General features: G+C 37.6%; 1 protein-coding gene across 1 annotated transcript in view; it reads right to left on the reverse strand.

Moving 5' to 3' along the window:
• ABCB10 (ATP binding cassette subfamily B member 10) overlaps positions 1-25,003 on the reverse strand; it is a 40,179-nt gene that overhangs the window by 10,004 nt on the left and 5,172 nt on the right. Inside the window, exons 2-9 of the mRNA XM_036756445.1 lie at positions 18,623-18,823; positions 14,251-14,453; positions 9,270-9,404; positions 7,764-7,910; positions 6,199-6,334; positions 3,281-3,376; positions 2,956-3,165; positions 91-170 (exon numbers count right to left, since the gene is read on the reverse strand). Coding sequence (XP_036612340.1) covers positions 91-170; positions 2,956-3,165; positions 3,281-3,376; positions 6,199-6,334; positions 7,764-7,910; positions 9,270-9,404; positions 14,251-14,453; positions 18,623-18,823 — 1,208 coding nt within the window. The remainder of the gene's footprint in view (positions 1-90; positions 171-2,955; positions 3,166-3,280; positions 3,377-6,198; positions 6,335-7,763; positions 7,911-9,269; positions 9,405-14,250; positions 14,454-18,622; positions 18,824-25,003) is intronic.

The raw sequence follows: 25,003 nt of genomic DNA on the forward strand, positions 1-25,003 counted from the left end.
TGGCAAGCTAGATTAAAAACAAATGACAGCAAAGGAACATAATGAAAGAATCCACAGGAAAAATGGAACAGACTGTCATCACTGCCATACCTGGCTCACCGTCCCCATCTTAGATCTCAGCCAGACCGGATTTAACTGACGGATGTCACAACCATCGACACTGATAGTTCCTTTTCCAAAGTCAGGGAGAGAGAAGGAAGAACATACATCAGGAAGAATTGAAGAATTTCTTGATCCTAATGATCAACCCAGAATACATATAAGAAGAATTCCGTGGGGACGTTTCAGACTTAAGTTTTTCCATAGATCAAATCCAAAGAGAACCTAAAATTTTAGCTAGCAAAATTAACTCCAGACCCTAAGTGCCTAAGGCAGCATCCTTCAGTCAGTATTTGTTGACAATGGTAAGAAAAGTTATAAAAATACACCTCTAGAAACAAAGGTCAAGGTTATGTTCTCTTGTCCTCATCTGGGATGACGTAAACTCTGGATTTAAACATTTAATTAACTGGTCACTTTTTGATACCCCTCAGTATATCCCTTTCTCTTGAGACAGAGGAAAAATAACCCATGATCTACATAAGACACTGTACCACTTGTTCACAATTGTAATGAGCCCCAAATTTGTATTCACGTTATATTATGGAAACACAATAGGATCGTAGCTTTCTTATTTAAGGGGAACATCTAGTCCGACCCCCTCACTTTCAGCTGAGGAGAACAAGCACAGAAAGGTTAAATGAATGTCCAGAGTCACACAGGTAGTAGGAGACAAAGTCTGCTACTACCTCTGCTGCCAGTGCTCTTTCCACTACATCACACTGCCTCCAACTATTAGTTTCTCTTTGGCAGGGAATCCTTGAACTCAAAAATTCGTGGAAAGAGCAAGCAACTTTTCAATATGATGGTTCTACAAAGGAAAAAGCCTCAAGTGGAGCCCAGGAAAGCTCCATCTGAACACACCAGGAGCCAACTAAGTCTTTTATTGATTTAAATGGCCACAAAATACAGCAATGGGTTAGGCCAGCTCAGCATAGCATTGGTATGAAGGTGTCCCATGCAGGAGCCATGGGACACACAGCCAGCCAACAAGGCTGAATCAGTGAAGCCCTAAGTCAGAAAGCTTCAGCTTTTTTGTTTTCTCAAACTAAGATAAGATGAACAAGTATTTATGGTGCAACCGCCTATATTCAAAGGGCTGTGCTAGGTGGACTTGGGGGATACCAAGTGGCATATAGAATCCCCACTGTCAGAGAGGATAGAAATGTCTTTGTGAAAATAAAACAAAGTACGAAAAGTTAAATAAAAGGCTCAAATATTTCAGGATAGTAATAGAGATTTGAGCTGATCTTATGTTGGGTGGTAATTAATATCATAAGTTATTAAAAGGGCAGGCAGGTGGCGCCATAGTGCACGGAGCACTGAGCCTGAAGTCAGGAAGACTTCCTGAGTTCAAATCCAGCCTCAGACATTTACTAGTTTCATGACCCTGAGCAAGTCACTTAACTCTATTTGCCTCAATCCCTCTTCTGTAAAATGAGCTGGAGAAGGAAATGCTAAGTCACTCCAGTATCTTTGCTGTATAAACTCCAAATGGGGTCACAAAGAATCATCCATGACTGAAATGAATGAACAACAAAGATATTAACCACTGATAAGCTCTGCCCAGGTATGCTGAAAGCACTTAAAGTACATTTTTAAAATAAGTTATAAAACTTTAAACTGTAAACAAAAATAATGAAAAACTAGACTTTCTGAATTTAAATTTGATTTACAAAAAAACCCTCAAAATTGCATTTAAATGACTGACATAAAGAAAAAATACACAAGATAATCATGTATAATTTTAAAATATATAACTATGTCAGTGAGAGAGCTGCCATGGCTGGAGTCCAGATTTTCTTGGACTCTTGGCTGACACAGAACTTTAGCAATGTGTCTGAGAACTGGACTCAACTGCATTTTTCCATCTCTAATTTCAAAGGCTAACAAGTGCGGCTCATGAAAACAGTTTCCAGACTTCTAGACTGGAGGAATTTAAAATCATACTCTAATCCATGTGCGAAGTAAGCAGCATTTTCATTATGAAGAACATGAGCTAAGTACTATAAACCTTAAAAGTTCACCAGGAATATAGTCTATTATATTTTTTACCCTTTCTCACAATAATCTTGCTTTGGGGTTGGGCAGCATGCTTGCTGTAGCTTGTTAAGAAGACTTAGGTTATACCTTAAAAATAACTTCCTGTCCCTGAGTTAAGCATTTTACACTAAAGAAGGGTGTGAACATATCTTTTTTGGTCTGGATCTGCATTTTCACTGGTATAAGGAACTATGAAATTCCCTCTGGAATTGCATATTCGACATTACTCTGCAGGTTTTCAGTCTTAAAGTTGTCTGGGGCTAAGAGAAGTGACCATTTTTCTCTGAATAGATTGAGGAACGTCTTCCCATAATAACTTCGGTGTATTTCAGGTTACAGGTGAAGAGATGAAGGGAGCTGGATTAGGGGAAATCTAAAGTTCCTTCCAGTTCTGAGCCATTCAAAATGTGAGGATGCAAAATACAGAGAACTGTATTATGCCTACTGGGGAATTCTTGCACAAGGGGCTACCATATTGGTTAAGATATCACTTTGTTGGGAAAGTGACATCTGGAGTTTGATTAAGCATGGTATATAGTGGATAGGATACTCAACTTAAAAGTAATAAGACTTGGGTTCAAATACCCCTCTGTCACCATCTGTGTGATCCTGGACAAGTCATATAACTTCTCTGGGCTTCATTTTCCCCATCTGTAAATAAAGAAGGCTGGAATCAACAGCCTCTAAGATCCCTTCCAGCTCTAAATACATGATCCTATGGTCGCTCAGCTTGTCCTCACTCGGAGTAGGCATGGAAAGAATTGAATGACCAAAGTGGTTCTACCTTCTAAAGTCTCTACATGTATTACTTACCAGAAATAGGATCGTACAGCCTTAATAAAAGTGATACCACTGTGGATTTCCCTGAACCACTTGGACCAACCAGAGCTGTGACAGATCCAGATGGAATTGAAAGGCTAAAATCTTGGAAAATCTTCACTTCTGGGCGAGCTGGATAAGCAAAATCGACTCCTTTAAATTCTAGAGCACCATGGAAGTTTTCTTCATCTAATAAAACACCCTCTGAAATAGAAAGCAAGACATAAATCATTTAAACAGAAAATCCAACTTGGGGCAAAAGTCACATCTGATGAACCAACTCCATTTTAAATACCAAGAGAACTCAATGTAAACCCACCATTAAAAGGAAGTATTGGCTTTCTCTCAAGGAGCTCCCAGAGGCGTCCTCCAGCACCTAGGCCTTTCATCAGCTCTGAATAGAAAGAACTCAGGCCTGGGGGGAAAAACAAGAAATACAAACTTAGAAATATAACATCAAGAAATAATGATTTTCCAGAAACTTCTAGGAACATCAGCATCTCTATGTAATCAGAACTTCAGCTGAAAATCTCATGCCCTTGTACAACTTATGATTCTCATCCTATAATCCCACTTATTTCTTAGAAAAGCTCTTTTAAAGTAATATCAGCAAGACATAAAAACGGTAAGCTGGCCCAAAACCTAACTGCATTGTGTGCAGGTGTCTGTATGTGTGTTTTTACCCTATACTTCTTAACTAAAAGAAGAGCATGAGAAGAGCTCATTTTACAATTGAGGAAAATAAGGCTAAGAGAGAATCTTCCTATAGAAAAATTGTTTTGCTTTCCTCATAGTTAAAAGGTATATAACACTTTCCAATTTGTTTAAAGAAAAGGCCAAGAAATCATGAAGATCTCATTTCTATAGAGTAAGAATTGAAAATGAAAAAAAAAAAAAGGCAACATGTCATGAAGCAAAGACAACCAGTCTCAGAGTCAAAAAGCCCCAGGTTCAAGTTTGACCTCTAACACATCCTCACTGAGTAAATGTTAGGCAATCACTAATCTTTCAGTGCCCCAGAAAATTTTCTAATACTCTGGGGTGCAGAGCAGTAACTGATCTATGTTGGTTAAGGGAATTTCATCACTGCTGATTCCCTGTACCAGTAGTTCTCAAAGTATGGTTCAGGATCAACTGGGGGTCTCTGAAACCCTTTCAGGGGATCTGCAAGACCAAAATTTTTTTTATAATACTAAGATGTTTTAGTTTCAAATACACTAAGTACAGATAGCTATAATCAACATAAACAAAAGCTCTTTGGGGAGACCTCAATAATTTTTTTTGAAGAGTTTAAAGGAGTTTGATATAAGAAATGTTGAGAACCATTATCCCATACCAATGAAACTGCATATCTGAACCACCACTCTCAAAAAAAAAAGGAATTTTAAAAGAACAAATCTCAAAGCAACCTCTTCATAAATTATCTTCCAAGCATCACATAATTAGTATTCAATAATAAAAAACCCCAGAGGCCAGTGTTAACTGACAGAACATACATTTTACAACCTTCCCCCTCAGTAATTGTATGCTCTACCAGAAGGATGTTTAAGCCAGACACAATTGACCCAATCCATTAAGTGGGTAAAGGACAGTTGGCTTAATTAGGCCACATTGTGAAAGCACCAATACTTAGGGGTCTCTTAAACAAACATATTGTCCTTTGCATGATATTACTAATTTATTGTTAGTAGGGTGTGTGCTTGGGGTTGTCTTTCTAGCATATGTACATTAGCTTTAAGCAATAATGTTTTTAAAGTTTAGGTTCCTATAAGAAATCAGTCCAGAAAGGGTTTTTGTTTCATAGGCCCACCACAGAATTCTCATAAATTCCAAGTCTTCTTAAAGCATTTAAAATAAACTTTGCCAAAATCAAATGCATCTATTTTTCAAAGATTATTGATTGCACAAAGTGAGACACACTTGCATCAGTGGTGAAAGGGACCTCAGAGATAATCTAGTTCACACTTTTTATTTCTCACTTGAGGAAACTGAGGTCCCATAGCTAGTTAGTTGCATGGTTAGGTCTCCTGTGTCACCATGCTCTTCTACTGAACACAACCTTTCACCAAATACTTCTTATGACAATAAGTCAAATAATGGCCTTGTAGATCAACTCTTTGTCTCTGTGACTCCTCGGTCTTTCCCTTCTTTTCTCCGCATTAGAATTTAAGCTTCTTGAGAGCAAAGACTGTCTTATTTTTTTGTTTGTTTCTATCTCCAGCACCTAGCACAGCACTCAGTAAGTACTTAATAAATGCTTTTTCATGCATTCATTTATCTCAAAATTGAGATAGGCTATGTGGCCATGAGATGAAATGGAGATAATTTATAACCTTGGCCTCCATAGCACCATACTCTAATCAAATGGCTAAAACAAGGGATTCCAGAAAAGATAGGGCAGCATTTTCCAACCTTTCAGGATGTGAACTATCTGTGAACTTGCCAGGCTGGAATGAGTAGTCAGGTACTAGAAATATCCATGACAAAGTCTGATAACTCTATGAATCACCAAATCCTCTGTCTGTCTACATTCATTACCACAGTATCCCATCTACATATGTATACTCACAACAATAACTGTAAGAACAATAAGAAGGCTGTATTCTAATGACACATTTCTATGTTGTAAAATATATAATCAGAATGAAAAATAATAGAGGAGGCAGTGGATTGAGGGTCTAGAATGTTACATTTTGAAAAATCATTACTTTAAAATAATGCCAAGAAACAAACAAACAATATACATTTTGGAATCTTGGTGCAAAAGGAGGAAGAGAAGTCAAGGGTTAGGTTAAGGTTACACTCTACTCTAACTTAGCTGTAGTAAAAGCATAAGCAGCCAATCATTCAACAAGTATTTATGACTACTTGGCAGATCTTCCCAAACTTGGCTATGAGGGAGGATGTGAATAAGGCAGGAAGGCATGGGAATTCAGAAGTACACAGAGGGATCCCTGGTGGGCTTGAGGGAGAAGAAGGGCAGGAAAGGAAACTTCTTTGACTTTACAATTTGCCTAGTGCTAGTCCTGTTTACTTTCAGTTAGGCAGGACAGACAGGTATTTTTTTTTCAGACAGCTGCAAAAACAGACAGCTTTGATAGGGCAGGTCAAAGCAAAAGTTAGATGGAAGTAAGTGACGAATCATTGGGTTTTGTTTCATGTATGATTAGTTAATTTTTCCTCTCTAAGTCCATCATTTAAGTGTTGAATTTTTTAAATCTTTTTTATATTACTTACCACTAATGCTTATTCCAACCCAGAAAGCATACATTAGGAAGGAAGAAAGTTCACCCACTGTCATGTGGGCACTGCCCATCAGCAATCCACCTTTGTAGAGGACAGAAAGTACAATCAGATTCCCAGAAAATCCTGTCTGTCAAAGGAAAAATACACAGAAATCAAGTCAGAACAAACAAATGGAGCATGTCATCATAAAGCATTCTGATTAGTAAACAACTGCAAACAAAAATATTTTCTCAAATGCCATCTATGAGTAAATATTGGAAGTAATCTTATCATCATCAAAATATAAAGATAAAACTTAATTTGGTGGAAAGAATGAAAACAAAAACCAAACCCTAATGGCGTTGGCCTTGGAGTAGAATAGAGAAAATGTACTTCTGTCCCTTTTTTACAAGGGACTAGGAAATATTAAATATTTTGTCAGATATCATTGACAGATTGATTTGTTTCACTGAAATGCTTTAACTCCTCTCCTCTTTTATTCTTTGAGACAAGGGATAACTCTGTAGGGGACACTTATTGTTACTTCAAGGTATTTATGTGTACATATGCATGAATGTATGTGTGCATATATATGCGAGAATGTGTATATATACACACAAAAATGTGGGGTGGGGAAATTCATATATATATTACATACATACATATACACACACACACACACATTCATACAGGATGGGGATATATATGTGTGCATATACATACATACACGCATACACACATAGATATCTGTGTGTGTGTGTGTATGCGCGTGTTGTTATTCAGTTATGTCTGACTCTTTCTGACATCGTTTGAGGTTTTCTTAACAAAGATACTGGAGTGGTTTGCCATTTCCTTCTCCAGATGAGGATTTCCTTCTCCATCTGACAGATGAGGAAACTGACGCAAACAAGGTAAAGTGACTTGCCCAGGATCACCCAGCTAGTAAGTGTCTGAGGTCATATTTGAACTGAGGTCTTCCTTACTCCAGGCCCAGCACTCTATCCACTGTGCCACCTAGGTGCTATCTATTTATCTACATGTATGCATGTGTGTAAGTAATTGGATGGGGACTGGAATTGTGATTTCAATGGGACAGGGGGTTTCTGGTGAAGAATTTTCTCTACAAGCATAGACTGGTATCTTCTCTTTGACTTAGATTTTTAAGAAACTGTCTAAAACATTGAGAGGTTCAGTACCCTGCCTTGCAGCAGTGAGGATGGGTTAGGGTCATGGCTTGAATGCAGGCCTTCCTGGCTCCAAGACCAGATCTCTGTTCACTATGTCCTGCTGCCTCTCAGATATACATGCTTAGTGTTAACTGTGGATAGCACTAGTCTGTTCTATTAATCTGTAATTCTCATCTGTCTTAATCTCTCATATATATATATATATATGCTTTCCAGTCTCCATTTATTCTTGGGTTTTTTCCCTCAATTCAGAGTTTTAAATATAAGGATCTTCAACCTGGACATGACGTAAAATGATCTTCTCAGACTTGTGCCAGAAGATTGCATATTTCCACCATAATTCTAACATGATACAATCTCTTTACATTCTCCAAAAAGTGATTTACTTACTGATCCAAAGAAGCCTGCCCGAGCAAATGCCTCTTTCTTTGCTAATTGCATCACATGAGCCACTTTGCTGGTGTATTTCTCTATTTCATTCATTTCTTTCCCAAAAGCTCGGACAGTTCTTATGTTTCCAATCCGTTCTTCAGCTAGCTGGGTAGAACAACAAACATTTTGCTAGAGTCATGTTCCAATAGTTTCTAGGAGTAAAGCACAGCTTTGCTAATCTCTAAAGACAATTTTGAGTTCCAATGTTCTTTCCAATTAAAAGAGGGAGAGTAAGAGAGAAGGAATATGGGGGATACCTATGTGATATAAAGACAAAAGATATCAATGCAACTCTATTAAACAGTAAAATAGAAATTTTCAAAAACTGTTTCCAAAACACAATTAAATGTTATGCTAGGAGAAATTAAGAATCCCATAGTTGAGAATTTACCCTAAGAACATTATCACAAAGTGGGGGGAGGAAGCTATCTATTCAAAGTTATAATAGCATTATTTATAATTATGAAAAACTGGTAGCAATCTAAATGTTCAACATCTCTATATTGGTTAAAAAACCTGTGGCATAAACAATAATGGAATAGTACAAAGCATTCAACAGTGACAAATATTAGGCATGGTTTAAAATACAGAAAGACTTATATGAACTAATGGGAAATTTAAAAAGAGAACCCCACCCCCCCCAAAATCATATACTCATTGACTACGGCTACATAAAATATTATACATTGGTAAAATGAGGGCTTGGTCTTGACAAACTTGAGGTCCTTTAGACTTAAGATCTTGTGAACCTAAGCAGATACAAGGAGAAGGGGTGGGAGTAGGAAGTGATACATGGACAAAGACAATAGTTGGGAATATAAGAGAACGGAAACCTGACAAGTTTTTACTATTTCTACATGGAAGACCGCAAGACTCTAGATTTAGAGCTGGACAGGAACTTTGAGGTCATCCAGTACAACTCTCTCATTTTTTATAAAGATAAGGAAACAAAGGCCTAGAGACATTAAATGAATTGCTCAGGGTCACGTACATAGAAAGTGGCCAAACTGAGATCCACACCCAAAGCCTAGGACTCCAAGTCCAGTCATGCTCTTTCCAATGGAAAAGAACTGCTTTCTATCTTTGGAGTAAAGTCAGTAAGTTTAATGGCTTTTGTTATTAAAGCTAAGTTCTTAATAAACAACTTATACAATAACAAAATGTCATGTTGGCTGGCAAATAACTCCTCCTCACCCAATTCCAGCCCCCCACCCCTAAAAAAAGGAATGGGGATAATGTAGAGAAGTGGGAAGTTCATATGATTTTTTTTGTCAAGTTAAATCCATCCTTAGATGTGAGTGGCAGTTAGGGTCCTGTGATCCTGAGAGCTGAATGGGGCTCTATAAGAAAGGAAGATACTAGAAGAATGCAAGCATCACCTCTCGCCCTATTGTCAAGTGACCACAACACCTTTCCCCTATAGCTACTGAAAACTGCATAAAAAGGAAGGAATAAAAGCTTTACCTGTGTTGCTTGCGCCAGGGAATCTTGAGTCCTTTGGGTTAATTTTCGTAGATACCTTCCATAAATCACAGCTAGGATAGATATGGGAGGTACCACACCCAAAACAAATGCAGCCAGACTGGGAGAAACAAAAAACTGCAGAAACAGAAAAAGAACAATTTACACAGTTTTGAAGAAAGTCTTAGCCACTGCAATAAAAATGTAAGTACACCAGATCTATTTTTTATCAAAAAGAAATTTTTTTTTGAAAAAAAGATACCTCTTGCTTCTCCTTTTTACTGTAAAGATAGGGGGATATGGGTGTTGTACATGGTGACTGTGAGATACAGTCTGAATTGGCTGAGTTTATTTTATTGTTTTCTTCTTTATTACAAAGGTAGACCCACTGGGAGGGAATTAGGAGGGGTCTATTCATAAATAGCTGTAATGTTTAAAAAAAAGGCTTCAATAAAAATTCAGTTAAGTAAAATAAAAATAAAATACACTTACGGCAGGAAAAAGAAAAAAAACAAAATGTATATTTCTGCTTTCTTTGGTCATTTTATTTTTCTCTAAAAATTCTATAAAGTAATCTCAAGGAAATATACAATATCACATAAACTGTATTTACAATGGACTTTCACTTTTAAAACATTTAAAATGCTTTTTATTCAATCTTCATATCTATTAAATATCAAAAATGGAATCCCATTTAATAATACCAGTAAAAACTAACATTTATATATAACTTACTATGTTCCAGGCACTATGCTAAGCACTTCACAAATATTATGTCATTTGATTCTCACAACCCTGGGAGGTGGGTGCTATTATTATCCCCATTTTACAGATGAAGAAGCTAAGGCAAACAGAGGTTAAGTGACTTGCTCAGGGTCACATAGCTAGTAAGTGTCCGAGTCCAGATTTGAACTCAAGTGCTTCTGACTCCAGGCCCAGTGCTCTGTGCATTACTGTGCCCTGTGAATTTTGTTATTGTTTTATCTAATTTGATGTAATAGCCCATTGCATTTCTGGAGGGTAAGATAGAGTTAAAAGGCTAGATGATAACAATTAGGTGGATTTCAAGGTAGTTGAACATACAGATCCAAAAAAAGTAATTAGTTATTAAGAGTTTAGTTTCAGCTTGGAGCAGTTCCTCAGCGGAGTTACCCCCAGGACCTTTCCTTGGTCCCATACTGTTTAATATTCAAAGAGTGTAAGTCTCTTGTGGGCAGGGACTATCTCACTCTTATATTGCTCACCCCAATGACTAACACAGTACCCAGCATACAGTAGATGCTTAATAAAAGCTTGTGTATTTAACGATCGTGAATGGCTTAGATAAAGGCACAGAGGGCAAAACTATTGAGTTTGGAGCAAAACTGGCAGGAGAAGCTACCATACTAAGTAAAAAAGTGAACTTCAAAAATAATTTTAACAAGCTAGAACATTGGGCTAGATCAAATAAGATTTTTTTTGGAGGGGGGGAGAGGAGATTTTATTGATGTAGGGAACTTTTCATAAGGAAAATTCCCTATATTGGTCAGCAACTGTTCTGAAGCTTAAGATACCTGGACAGTTTCCTGGGGACACAGAGAGGTTATGGGATTGCCCTGGGTCACACAGCCAGAGGGAGAACTTGAGAACTCAGATTTTCCTGACCAGACATCAGCTCTCTATCCACTATAGCATCCTGCCTCCCAAAAAATGAAACTTAATAGAGATCAATATAAACTCATTCTAGATTTAAAAAACTTCATATGTACAAGATGGGAGAAACATGGCTGGACATTATAGTTCATCTGAAAATGATCTGAGTATTTTTGTGGAGTTCATTGAGTCAACAATGGGCTATGATAGCCCCAAAGAGTTCGTGTAATTTTATATTATAAAGATTACACAATGAGAGGAATGTCCAGAACTAGATGTGATAATCCTACCTCACTCTCCTCTGGTCAGACCACTTGCGGAGTATTTTGCTCATTTTGTGGCTCCACATTTTCAGAAGGACGTTGGTAAATCAGAGAGAACAACCAGATGATGATAAAGGACCAGGCAGTCACTCAATAAACATTTATTAAGTACCAACTATGTGCCAAGCATTGTGGGAAACACTGGAGGAGGACAATTAGGGAGCTGGAGATGTTTAGCTTGGAGAAGACTGGGTGGGGGTTGGGGGAGGGGTGCAAATCTGCCTTCAAAGTGTTTGAAGGAATGTCATTTCATGGAAGACACCTTAGATTTGTTCAGCGTGGTTATGGAGGGTGGGCTTAGAAGAAAGGAGTGGAAGTGACAATGAGGCAAATTTAGGATTGACGTAAAGAAAAACTTTCAAAAAATTAGAACTGTCCAAAAGTGGAATGGGCTGATTCAGGAAGGACCGCACCTGACAGAGGTCATCAAACAAAGACTGAGAATGCCTCATCAAATAAGCGGTGGAGGAAATTCTGGTTCATGTACAGGTTGGACCCAATGGCCTCTGAGGGCCTTTCCTAGTCTGAAATGCTGTGAATTTGTTATTTGTTTTTCCATTTTATACACTGACTATTGTCTCTAGTGAGATGTTCTTATATCATTAAGAAAAAATTCTTTTATTCCTACCTTTTAAATCTTTTTATCAAAAGCCTCTTTAAATCTAGTCATTTGAATTGTTTTTCTTACAGATACAATTTATTACATTGCCCCCTTCTAAATACTAAACTGTCCTTGAATTACAGACACAAATACTACTTGGCCATAATACTTTTTTGATATATTTGTCAATATTTTATCAATATTTCATTTTTATTACATATTTGTCAAGACTTTATCTTATGTTTTGGTACTGGTGCTTATTAATGATCTTGACTTGTAATTTTCTTTTTCTGGCTCATTCCTGTCAGGCTTATGAAATAAAACCCTATTTCCATCAAAGAAAGAATCGAGTAGCAGGCCCTCTTTGTAGGTAGAAACAATCAATATAATAAAGAGATCATTTGTTCTTTGAAGGTCAAAAGAATTCCCTTGTGGAACAACCCATTAGAGGCATGTTTGATATTTCCTTCTAAGGTCAGTCTACTTAGGGTATCCATTGCCTGTTTTGTCAGTTTGGCTATTTTATATTTTTGGAGATATTTATCCATTTCATTCAAGCTATCAAATACCTTAGCATAAAACTATGCATTATATAGTCTGAATATTTTATTAATTTTACTTAAACTGTGATCACCTCTTTTGTGGTTCAGTAACTAGAATTTTTATTTTCTTAATTACATGTTAATAGTGGCTTGGTCTTTAAAGATGATTTATCTCATACATCAGCTCCACATAAGTATTGAATTGTTGGTCTTTTCAAAAACCAGTTCCTGGTTCCCTTTATCACTTCAATTGCTTTCAGTCGTTTTTCATCATACTAATTTCTGTCTATGTCTGGACAGTTTCCTGCCTTTCTGGACAGTTTCCTGCCTTCATAGAGTTTTTTTGTTCCTTTTATAAGTTCTTTAAATGCAACTCATTAAGTTTCTGATAGCCTAGTTTTTTCTAAAGGGAGATTCTCAGACACATACAATGGACTTGATGCAAAGTCAGAAGTAGAACCCAGTAGCTTCTCAAACTACTGTTGTATCCCTCAGATCATACCACTCTAGCACTTGTTCCCTAATTAAGGAAGAAGCTAATGCTACCATCTTACCTTTAGTCAATTATTAAATATGAACAGAGACTCAGGTGAATTTTTCTGATGCAGGAAAAGTATTAAAAATTTGTTCCCTACCTAAAAACTACACATGAACCTGAGATATTTGGGGAAGACTAGATAAGTAACAGGCAAGATTGCCCTTTCAACAGGCTTCTTTCTTCAGTTGAGAAAGAGACCGAATGCCAAAAGGTTAACTTTGGTAACACTGCCTTATACATTGTAGGTGCTGAATATTTGTTGAATGGAATGAAATGGAACTGAACAGTCCTTCCTTCTCTGAGGTGCCAGGAAATTTGGTTTTGTGATTTAATATTGTTGCCTTTGAAGGCTGCCTACAGCGCAAAGAAGCTGGAAAATTAAGCTTTAAAAAAATGTTTTTTTAAATCATTTACTAATAAAAGATTACAGTCTCCATCACAAGTATAATATATAGGATGCAAACTTTCCTGTGAGATAGAGGAAAAAAAGGAAAGAGAGAAAGTGAAGTGTTACTAAGTGCTATATCCTGTAAGAGGGAAAAAAAATATACAAAGTATGAAATGTTTAAACCATTCGCAACTTAGTTTCTAATTTTTTGAGACAAGCTTCTCTATTTTGAAAGTAATTAGACAGTCTAATTCGTATTACATTGTAATTATTTGTTCATGTCTTATCTCCCCAGCTGGATCCTAAGTTCTTTAAGAGCAAAGGCTGACAGACTGTCTTGTGTGATCTTTGTATTCCCAGAGGCTTAGCACAGTGCCTCACCACAACAGGTATTTAAATAATCATTCATATGGAATTATACTGGAGTTGGAAAGTTATAGACAGTGCATTACCACTTTTTTTTTCCTATGAGGGAGAAAAGAGAGGGGAAATTGTCACCGTATTGCAAAACAGAAATGGAACGCTCCCAGGCTTTTCTCTTCCAGTGAGATTAAACTGACATTTGCCACTCCGTGAAGTGTTCCTTACCTTTATTATCCTTAAGCCCTGGGTGCAGAGTCCTGGGAAATCCAGGGTTCAGGGCATATACCTGTCTCCTAGTCTTTTGAAAAAGGGAGAGCTTCATTTTGAGAAGAATTCAGTGTTAGAGCTCCTTGAGAAAGGAAGACTTAAAGCCTGAAGAAAATATGTAGTGGGAGTCTATGATGAGAACTTAGTTCTACTCATCTCTTTCTGAATTGTTAGCACTTATTCCTGCAGTTTCTCTGTGTAGAGAGTCTTAAGTCAGAACTCTGCTCCAAGTGCACACTTCCAAGATTCATCAGAAAGAGCTCAATGAAACCTCTTGCCCAATAGAAGTCCTGGTCCTGAACATACCATATGTGATCCCCAAAAACATACCATCATTCCAATGCCAACTGAAGCCTGAGCTCCAGCCCTCAGTCCATCAGAGAGATTTTCAGTTATTGAGCGCCCCAGAAGCGCTGTGTCTGAGGACAGGCGGTTAATCAGCTCTCCTGTCCGGGTCTTGTCGAAAAAGGCAACCTCTTGCTTTAGAACAGAAGAGAATAAATTCCCTCTCAATCTATTCACAATGCGCTGGCCTGTAAAAAAAAAAGGGGGGGGGGAACAGAAGCATGTCAGGTATAAGCATCATTCTCCTACTAAAAGGTCCAAAAGGCCCAACAAACAGTAATCAATAAATTCACTGTGGTATTTGATTTGCTATGACAGAATCTGGGAGAACAAATTTTACTTGTTCATATGGTAGAAGATGATTATCCCAATGTATTAATCATCCTTGAAGCAGAATGGCATAGAAGATAAAGTGCCCAAAGTGGACTCCAAAGTCCTGAGTTACATTCTGTATCTGACACGGGGTGTATGACCTTGAACAAGTTACAACCTTTCAGTCTCCTATGCAACTCTCTGAGCTTATAAATTGGAGAACAGTTAAAGATATACATTGGTAGAGGGAATTACTCACTCTGAGTTCCCTATATCAAGGATAGGTCAGGTCAAAAAAACAAAAAATCCAAAACTTGCTAGGTCATTGGAAAGGAATATTGTTTTCCTTTTAATATCAGTGTAGTCTATGGAAGCTAAAAGAGGGATGTATTGATTAAATACAAGATGAACTAACAAAGATTTTTATTTTTATTTGTGGAGCAGGTCTAGGCAAAATAAGTATAATCCTTCTTTTGTTTGACAACCTTCATATATTTAAAGAGAGTAATCAGGCTTCCCATAAGTCTTCTCTTCTTGAGGCTAAATATCCTCAAGTTCTTTTAATTGGTCATTATGTGGAAATAGTTTTGATTTTCCTCATCATCCTAAGGGGGTGGGGGGTGGGGAGGGAAGGGGAGTCATGATACATTCCAGCTAGTCAATGTCTCTTCTAAAGCAAGGTACCTAGAACTGAACCAAACTCCAGAGGTCATCTGACCAGGGCTGAGTACAATGGGACCAGCACTCATTCAGGACACTAGATTTCTTTGGAAAAGCTTCACTCAGATCACCCCTCCCCCTGCCCCCCAATCCACCTACCCCCAGCCCAAACCGGATCTTTCCCATTATTTCACCTTTTCTTTCAATGATATTACCCTTTTCCCTAACACCCAAGATCAAAACCCTTGGTCGTCTTGGATTCTGCCTTTTCCTTTGACTCTCCTATCTAATCAATCATCAAGACCTATAGATTCATCAAGTTCAGCAACATTTATTAAGTAATGACTATGTCCAGGATACCGTTCTGGGTGCTGAGGGAGATAAAAAGATTAAAACGTTATTCCTGCCCTTACGGAGCCTGCAGTGTTTTGGGGGTTGTGACACATATATGAATTGGCATCCTTCTGGTCAGGAAGTTCTCTCTTCTGCTCAAAATTCTCCAACTCTTTGATAATGCTCATTGTATAAAATTCAAACTCAGTGGGCCTGGCATTTCAGGCAGTTCACAATCTGGTGCTCCCTTTAGTTTCTGGTGTTATTTCATACTCCTCCTTTCCCTTCCTGCATGCTCCAAACTGGATTACTCTCTGATCCTATGCCCTAGGAAACCCTCTTGACTTCCTCTGCTTCTGTCCAGCTTGTTCCCTAAGTCTAAGCTTCTTTCCAAGCCTTTACTCTTTGAATTCCTTGAAAGCCCAATTCAAATGCTAACGCCTCCAAGACGCCTTCCCTGCTGTCTCACAACCAGGCTTGTCAACATTCTTGCCCCTAAAATTGCCCATAGAGCTGTTTTGTAATGAAAGCATATATCATACAATAATAGGTATGATGGCTATCTATGTTGTAATGTTATCCCTCTCCAAGAACGTAAACTCCAAGCTCTTACGAGAGCGGGATGCCCGGTGAGCATCACTACTTGATGTCCCATCGGCATCTCAAATTTAACACGGCCAAAAGTGAACTCATCACCTTCCCCTCCTAAAGTCACACCTCCTCCCCAATAATCTTGAGCGTACCATGCTTCTCTTGTCAGTTGCCAAGTTCATAACCTTGGACTTATCTTTGACTCTTTCCTCTCCTTCAGACAAACATTTGTGAAATTCTGTTAATTCTAGCCTCCATTCACATGGCCATGACCATAGTCCAAGCCCTTATCATCTCTCTCCTGGACCACTATAATCTTCAAATTAGTCTGTTTCCTTTTCTTCTCCTGTCCAATCCACCTTTCACACAGATGCCAGAATGGAATTCCTAGAGAATGTGATCATTGGCTCTCTGTTTAAGAAGCATTTATTAAGTGCCTAACATGTGCCAGGCACTGTGGAAGGTGCTGGGAATACAAATACAAAAAGAGAGAGGGAGAAAGAAGGAGAGAAAAGGAATGGGATGGAATAAAAGAGGGGAAGAAGGAAGGAAGGAAGGAAATAGGATCACTGAAGCATTTTTTTAATGTACAAGAGTACAGAAAGAAGAGCAGTAGGAAACAGATGAGCAGGGCAGCTTTGAAAGTTCCAGGCTGATTTGTTATATACTTTAAAAAGGAAAAGCAAGCTGGGTATAACAGAGATCCACGGTTTCATGTGGGGTTGTCTTTTTCTGTTCCACTCTATACATGGAAATGTTCATATTATTTTGTGTTTCTTGAAGTCAGAAATTTTTAAAAAGTGTTTAAAAAACAGAAGACTAGGTATATGTATTTGGCATGGGACAGGATTGGAGAGACTCGGTATAAAAGGAAATGATGGTCATATAAAAAATAAAAGTAAACATTAGTCAATAAAACTAAGACAAAGGGTATGGTTTATCCCTAACGTGCTTTATGTTCAAAGTCTCGGGAAATATTGATTAGAAAGCCATGGCCTGCAGTTTTCAGAAGAAGAAATTAAAGATATCTGTAGTCACATGAAAAAATGCTCTGAATCACTATTGGTTAGAGAAATGCAAATCAAAACAACTCTAAGGTACTGACATCACACCTGTTAGATTAGCTAACATGACGAAACAGGAAAATTGTAAATGCTGGAGAAGATGTGGGAAAGTTGGAATACTACTGCACTGTTGGTGGAGTTGTAAACTGAACCAACCATTTTGGACAACAATTTGGAGCTATGCCCTATTGACCCTGCAATACCACTTCTAGGGCTGTATCCCAAAGAGATCATATAAATGGGAAAAGAACCCACATGTACAAAAATATTTACAGCAGCTCTTTTTGTGGTGGCAAAGAACTGGAAATTGAGAGGATAGCCACTAATTGGGGAATGGCTGAACAAGTTGTGGTATATAAATGTAATGGAATACTATTGTGCTATAACAAATGATGAGCAGGCAGACTCCAGAAAAACCTGTAAAAACACATATGAACTGATGTTAAGTGAGGGGAGCAGAACCAGGAGAACATTGTACACAGTTACAGCCACATTGTGTGATGACTAACTTTGATAGACTTGGCTCTTCTCAGCAAAGGCTCAGGATAGAAAATGCTATCTACATCCAGAGAAAGAATTACAGAGTCTGAAAGCAGATTGAAGCATACTATTAGCTCTCTCTCTTTTTTGTTTTGTTTTGTTTCTTCTTTCTCATGGTTCATTCCATTGGTTATAATTCTTCTTTGCAACATGACTAATGTGAAAATATGTTTAATGTGAATGTGTATGTAGGGCCTATATCAGATTGCATGCTGTCTTGGGGAGGGGGAAGAGGAGGGAAGGGGAGAAAATTTGGAACTCCAAAGCTTGTGGAACTGAGTGTTGTAAACTAAAAAAAAGAAATTAAAAAAAAAAGAAATGGAAAAAAAGCCCTGGCCCGCAAAAGTAATAACAATAATGGCTAACATTTGTAGGGGCTTTACAATTTATACAGTTTATTATTTTACGTTATCTCATTTGAGAATGTAGGCCTTTTCTTCTCCCCCTGGTTGTTACCATTCTTTACCTCTTTGAGGGCAGAAAACAGTTTCTATTTTGTCTTTGTATCCCCAGTGTCTAGCAGAATGCCTCATGAAGTAAGCATCTGATAAATGCTTATTGAACTAAACTGATCTTCACAACAGCCTAGTGAGATAGGTAGCACAACTATGACTATCCCCATTTTACAGTTGGAAGGAAATGATGTTCAAGGCAAGTGATTTGGCCAAGGTCACATGGCTGATAAGTAGAAGAGCCAGATTCAAACCCAAGTCTTTTTTCTCTGGGTCTGACTCAGAATCCAGGGCTCCTTCCACTAAGCCAACCCTGCTAAAGTACAGGTGAAATGGGAAGGCCAAGATAAAGTCTGCAACACCAGAGAGAAGTACTTCTTTGGGGTAGTGGACAGTTCTTTTTACCTGAAGTCTGCATGAGGTAGACACGAACCGAGTTAGCAGCAGCACCACACAAAAACACTCCACTCAGAAGGGTGCAGAGGTGGGTCAGGTTGTTTACATAGTCTCCAGTAGGGTTTGTATAAATGATATCGATGATCTTTCCCAGGAAGAAGGGAGCTGACATGGTAACGACACTGGACACAGTCAGGAATCCAACTGCAGCTAAAAAGAAAACCAGGGAAACCCATCAGAGCTTCAGCAGCAAAGAAGGTAAGAACACTGGCTTCTCTGCCCAGAATTTACATTGTTGACACTCCTTTCTAAAAATGTCTCCACTAGATTTACCTGTGGTAAACCCACTCTGTGGATGGTCTTTACCCAGCATAGATCCAGACTATGGTATTCAGGTAAGCAAGGCTGTTGAATCCCTCCTATCTGCCCTCCAACCTCCGCCCCCCCAACTCCCATTACTGGCTCATTTCCTAGATGGGTTTCTCTACATTGGGAAACGGTTACAAATGAAGCTAAAACATAAATACTTTACAGCTGCTCCTTTCATAGTAGCCAAACACTGTAGACTATCCCCATCAATTGGGGGATAATTGTCTATACTCTCTGCTTTCATCTACTTCTTCCACTCTTCCTTACTTCTCAACCCCTTTGCAATATGGCTTTCAACCTCATCACTCAACTGAAACTGCTCCCCCCCTCACCCCACACATCTAATAACTTGCCAAATCTTGCCATTTCCACTTCCACAACATCTCTCATCCAATCTCTTCTCTTCACTCCTTTATTTCAGGGCCTCAGCAAAAGCCTCCTAATTGGTCTCCTCACTTCAGCTCATCCTCCACACCACTGCCAAAGAAATTTATCTTAAGTGCAAATCAGACCACCTGATGCCCCTACTCCACTCCAGTGGCTTCTTCTTTCCTCTAAAATAAAAATCCTGTTTGTCTTTTAAAGCCCCTCACAACCTGGTCCCAACATATCTTCCCAGCCTCACTGGATATAAATCCCTTCTTCCCTCAAGCCTTGTACTCTATTATACAAACTGGATATAGAGATTCTTCATTCTTTGTATTTGTAGTCCCAGCACCTAGGACAGTACCTGATATATACAACAGACATTTGCTAAATGTTTATTGATTGCTGATTGAAGGAAGCTAGGAAAAGTTTGTAATTATAACTTCATTTAAGGAGCCTACTTTATTTTAGATGATGGTGATGGCTACTGGGGAAAAGTTGCTAAGTTCAAGTTAGAGGCAACCTTAGAGTCTCAATGGAGAAAGTGAAAAGAATCAATTTAACAAGTATTGTAGCACACTTTACTGAGCAGAGAAATAAACTGTGAGATTTTTATGAGGGAAGAGGCCAAAGGGATACTTAAGTTGCAAACCTAAGTAACTCTTAATGGCCCATGGAAACCCATGCACTGGAAGGCTTTGACGAAGCAGCTGAATTTAAACAAATGTTGGAAACCAGTCCCTAATATTCACTTCACTTGTGATAAGTAACCACCTGATCTTGAGAGACAGTATGGCATAGGAAAAAGGAAGCTAGCCTGGGAGAGAGCAAGACATGGATTCCAGTCCTGCTTCTTTACAGACTAGTTTGTGAGACCATGAGCAAGTCACTTAAGCAATCAGGGACCCAGGCAGGTCTCTAATGCCATAAGTTATAAATTGCTGATCTTCATCAGTAAAGAATTCCCTATACCAATGAGATAATACATCTGGGTCCCCCAAAGAGGGAAGCATGTCTTTTTTATAGCTAAACGCCCAAAATGCCTTACAGAGGGGGAGAATTTAAGAGCCATAATGAACAGATGATATCTTTGGGGCAAAGGAACACCATGAACACAGATTCAAGTGTCCCAAAAGCTTTAATAAGTGTAAAACTACACTAAGACTTTCAGGACATTCTACATATCTAGAATCACAAATGAGCACACAGCTGTTTATCATAATGTAAACTGTACAATGAGGAGATAACATTACCAAAAAAAAAAAAATCTAGGCAAGCCAAGAGGGAGGATAACTAACCACACAAATACTGTTTCAATGGCTAGATTCCAATTTTGATACAAAGCTCCCTTAAGGATTTTCATATAGGGTTCCCAAACATTTTGTTAGCAATGGTTATTCCCAACCCATCATAAGCTTGAATACCAGTCATATGACTAAATCTGTACCAAATAGTTATTTAGTAGAGGTGTAAAAAAAAAAGCAAAAAAACACAACTCTGGAGAAATCTGGAATGCTGCCTTGAACCCCCAGATGTAAGGGGACTGGGTCCTGACCCTATGCCCTGAAGCATAGTTCTTCACCACACCTAAATGAGAAGTTACATAACTCATAAAACTCTGAATCAGAGTATAGGGGCCTAGGTGTTCAGTGATCATAATCATGGCCCAGTGGATGTTGTAGAGCTAGACAAGAAATCCATTTCAAGCCTTGTTCCAAAGTTTGGAATACTATCTCTAAACCTCAAGCTAATAATGATAATTGAAGCTGGACTAGAAACACAAAGGATAGAGACTCTAACTCAGTGTTCTGAGCTGAACAGTACCTGGTGTTTAAAAAAAAAGCAGTGCTTTCCTTGGTCCATAGGAGAAGCTTAATAAATGTTTGCTAAATTGAATTAACAAGTGTTCTGGGGGGAAAGGAATATTCTGATTAACTGAGGATCACCTCTTCTTGCGGAAACTTTCTAGAACACTTTGATGCATTATTAAATACATCACATCAAAACACCTAAATGTTTCTTTGAAGGATTTGGGATAACAGCTGTTACCAGCATAATTGGCCATTATATATTGTTTTCTGTTCTACATTTTATACACTTTATTTCATTTGACCATCACAACAATTTTATGAGATACATACTACAAGTAGTTATTTCCATTTTGAAAATAAAACTGAGGATGAGAGAAACTAAGTGACTTACCTCCAAGTTACTTACTGATAAGTGTCAGAGATGGGATTCAAAAGCCCAGCTCTTCATCACTTTTTTGACTCAACTGCTTCAGGATTGCAATTATAGACACAATTATGCATTAGTAGTGACACAGATAAAATAAAGGTGCAGGAAACTGAATTGGGTCTGTAAAGGGTCTTGGGACAAAGCCTAGAAGCTGTCTTTTCACTAATTCAATACAGTCATGAATCTGTGACTTCTCCAATGTGGGGATTCCCTCCATCTTCATATTATCAATCTGCAACCTACCTATAACTCAGTAATTAAGAATTAGAGGGCCATCCGAGGCTCATAAAGACTAATTTGCCCATGGTCACACATCTAAACAGTGTCCAAGGAAGGATTTGAACCTTCCTGACTCTAAATCTAGCATTCCATCCACTATACTATGCTGTCTTTCTGTTCTCTGACTAAATGTCTGATATCAGCTTATTTTCTTGTATTTTGCCTCTTTTTGTAAAAAGCAAATGAGAAGTAAAAAAGAAAAAAGACCAAACATTTCAGTTCCTTTTCCATAAGTTCAAAGACGTAGCGGTAGAAGGGACCTTATAAATAACCTCCTTTTAGAGGGAAAGAAACTGAGGCCCAGAGAAGTTAAATGATTATCAAAATATATATATTTTTTAAGGTTCAAGGACACCAGGTTAAGAACTCTTGCTTAAAGCCAAGACTCCTTCCATTATACTCAGTCTACTTATCCTCTTAACCCATTTCCTCTGGTTTTGCTCTTTTGTCTTTTTATTCCTAGTACCTGGTATAGTACTTGGCACATGGTAGGCACTTAATAAATACTTATTAAATGAATATGAATTGCCTTGCTCAAGCCAGGCTCACTTAAGTTTCCAACTCAAGCATCATTTGAGGCTTCTCCCATAAAATTCCATTACTTCTTTCCATTTCATGAAGTATATAGTACCAATACTTAAAATTAATCTCCTTTTCTTCCTGCATTTCTCAAATTCTCTACAAGCTCCCAATATTACCTAATCTTAACTTAGCAATTTTTGCCCTTATGTAGCTATCATCCTTTTGATCCTTAAAATGTTTTAAAATTCCTTTTACTTTGCTTTCCTGGTATTTTGCCAGACCATGAATTCCAAAGAGTCAAAAGAAAGGAACTTGTTTGCCAAAAAGGAAAGGTAAAATGTCATGAAGATATGGTTCATTAATAGGAACATGGAGGGTCCCTGCTCATTTCAGAGACAAGGTCCCTACACTGGAATTAGGAAGGGTCTCTTTTTTGATGATACTATTGATTCCTCTGCATTGCTTCCTCCCTTCTTGTTACAGTATTCCTAAGATCAATTAGTAAGTTCTTGGAACTTCATTAATACCTCATTCATTTAAACAAAATAACTAAAAAAGTGGTCAAAGAGTACAAATAAGTTTGGCAAAATAGCCCCAAAATCAATCCCTAGAATTTTTTATCAGAAACTTGAAAGGTATTTTGTAGCCCTCAAAAGATGCCTTAAATTAAAATGAGGTTGTTAGATTTATCACTTATTGCCTGGAGGAATATGGACTTGGAGGACATGGAAGGAAAACCCTAAAAAGAATCCTTCATAGCAGTGTTACTGTTTATACAGTACAAACATGATTGGAAAATGAATAGCAAGTTTTCACACAAATTATGCAAGTGTTTAAGAGGTCCTTTTTTTTTTAATGTGGCTTAAGCATTCAGTGGTCCCTCCTATCAGTCAGATAGCAAGAACACAAGCAGAAGCTCTTTCTTGCCCCAGCTGTTCCACCCTAGAGCCAGGCAGCAAGCATCTGGAATCTCAAGCTACCTTTTGGTTGATGAGATAAAGGGCTATCGAAGAAAAAAGGTTACAGTGCAACTTTCTAACTAACCACAAGAAGAAACTTGCTGTAAATTCTTATGCTAAAAGGAAAAAGTGGAGCAGTGGTAAAGGCTAAGGTTAGAAGACACTGACTAGTTTTTTTCCTGAGAAGGAGAATTACAATTAAGCTATTTTTGGCTTTTTTAAGCTTTTCATGTGATGGGCTCTTTTAAAAAGAAAAAAATAAATAATGTATCTTATACAAGTTTGAGGTTTAATTTTTGCAGACATTAACTGATTTGAAACATGGTACACTGAGGAAAGGACAAAAAGGAAGAGAGTGTCACTATTGTTTACTATAGTAAAATTACTATAGTAATTTAGGGTTTATGTTTTAAAAAAGAATTTTTCAGCCTTCTTTTCTTGGTATGTGTATATGTTTTAGATTGAAATTTCATGGGCATAATTGTAAAAACAACCACAAAATAACACAACCACTTCTTAACCCCAACCTTGGAAGGGTTGTATGGCATTAACCATTACACAACTCCTTTTCCTGTAAAATGGGTTGATGTCTTGATATGTGGATTTAAAGACTTGTACTCCTCAAATTGGGGTCAGGGTTAGGGCAGGGAATTTGTATTTTCCATAGAGAATGTGGTTGGTTTTTAAAGATGGTAGTTCTCTTATACGTAACTTTAAAACATGATTCATGACTGATAAACCCTACTTCATTCTGGACCCACACTGCCAAGATCTTAATTGGTTTGAATGTGTCCTATAATCCAATGAATCATTATGACTTTATAGAAATTTGTCCTAATAATGCTATGACATAAGGCTTCTAGCTTTTTAAAAAATGTTTTGTTTACTTTGTACTTGTTGCTATACATGTTCTTTTAGACAACAATATTTTTATTTTATCATTAATCTGTTCTTTTAACTATCTCCAACTAAATTTAAGCAAAATTAAAAAACTCCAAATATATAAGTACATAATCCAGCAAAACAAATCCTCAAATTAGCTTTGGATATCTCTTTCTGCATTTTCAGTTCAGAACTCTCTGTCAGAAGGTGAACAGCACGATTCATTTTTATTCTTTTGGACATGCGATTTATCATTTAATTGATCAGTTCTAAAGCTTTTCAAAACTGGTTTTCTCTATAAAGTTACCATTGTATAAATTGTACTCTTGGTTTTTCCTCATTTTGCTATGTGCCACCTCACAAAAATCTTCCCAGTTTCCTCTGAAACCTTCCATTTCATCATTTCTTATGGCACAATAACATATTTTCTTACATTCACATACCACAATTTGTTTTACCATTCCCCAGTAGGACAGCCCCTCAGTTTCCAATATTTACTTACCATAAAAACCAACCACATTCTCTATGGAAAATACAAATTCCCTGCCCTAACCCTGACCCCAACTTGAGGAGCACAAGTCTTCAAATCCACATATCAAGATATCAACCCATTTTACAGGAAAAGGAGGTATATCCTTTAAGAAGAGTTAAAATTTTCTTTTAAAAAAAAGAAAAGAAAAAAAATCATTTTGCCCCTAGGTTACCAAAAATCAACATAATTTCCTAAGCGTGTCCCTTATTAAAAGCATAGCATATCATCATCACCAAACCCAGA

This window comes from Trichosurus vulpecula, chromosome 4 (assembly GCF_011100635.1).
Source record: "Trichosurus vulpecula isolate mTriVul1 chromosome 4, mTriVul1.pri, whole genome shotgun sequence".
NCBI lineage: Eukaryota > Metazoa > Chordata > Mammalia > Diprotodontia > Phalangeridae > Trichosurus > Trichosurus vulpecula.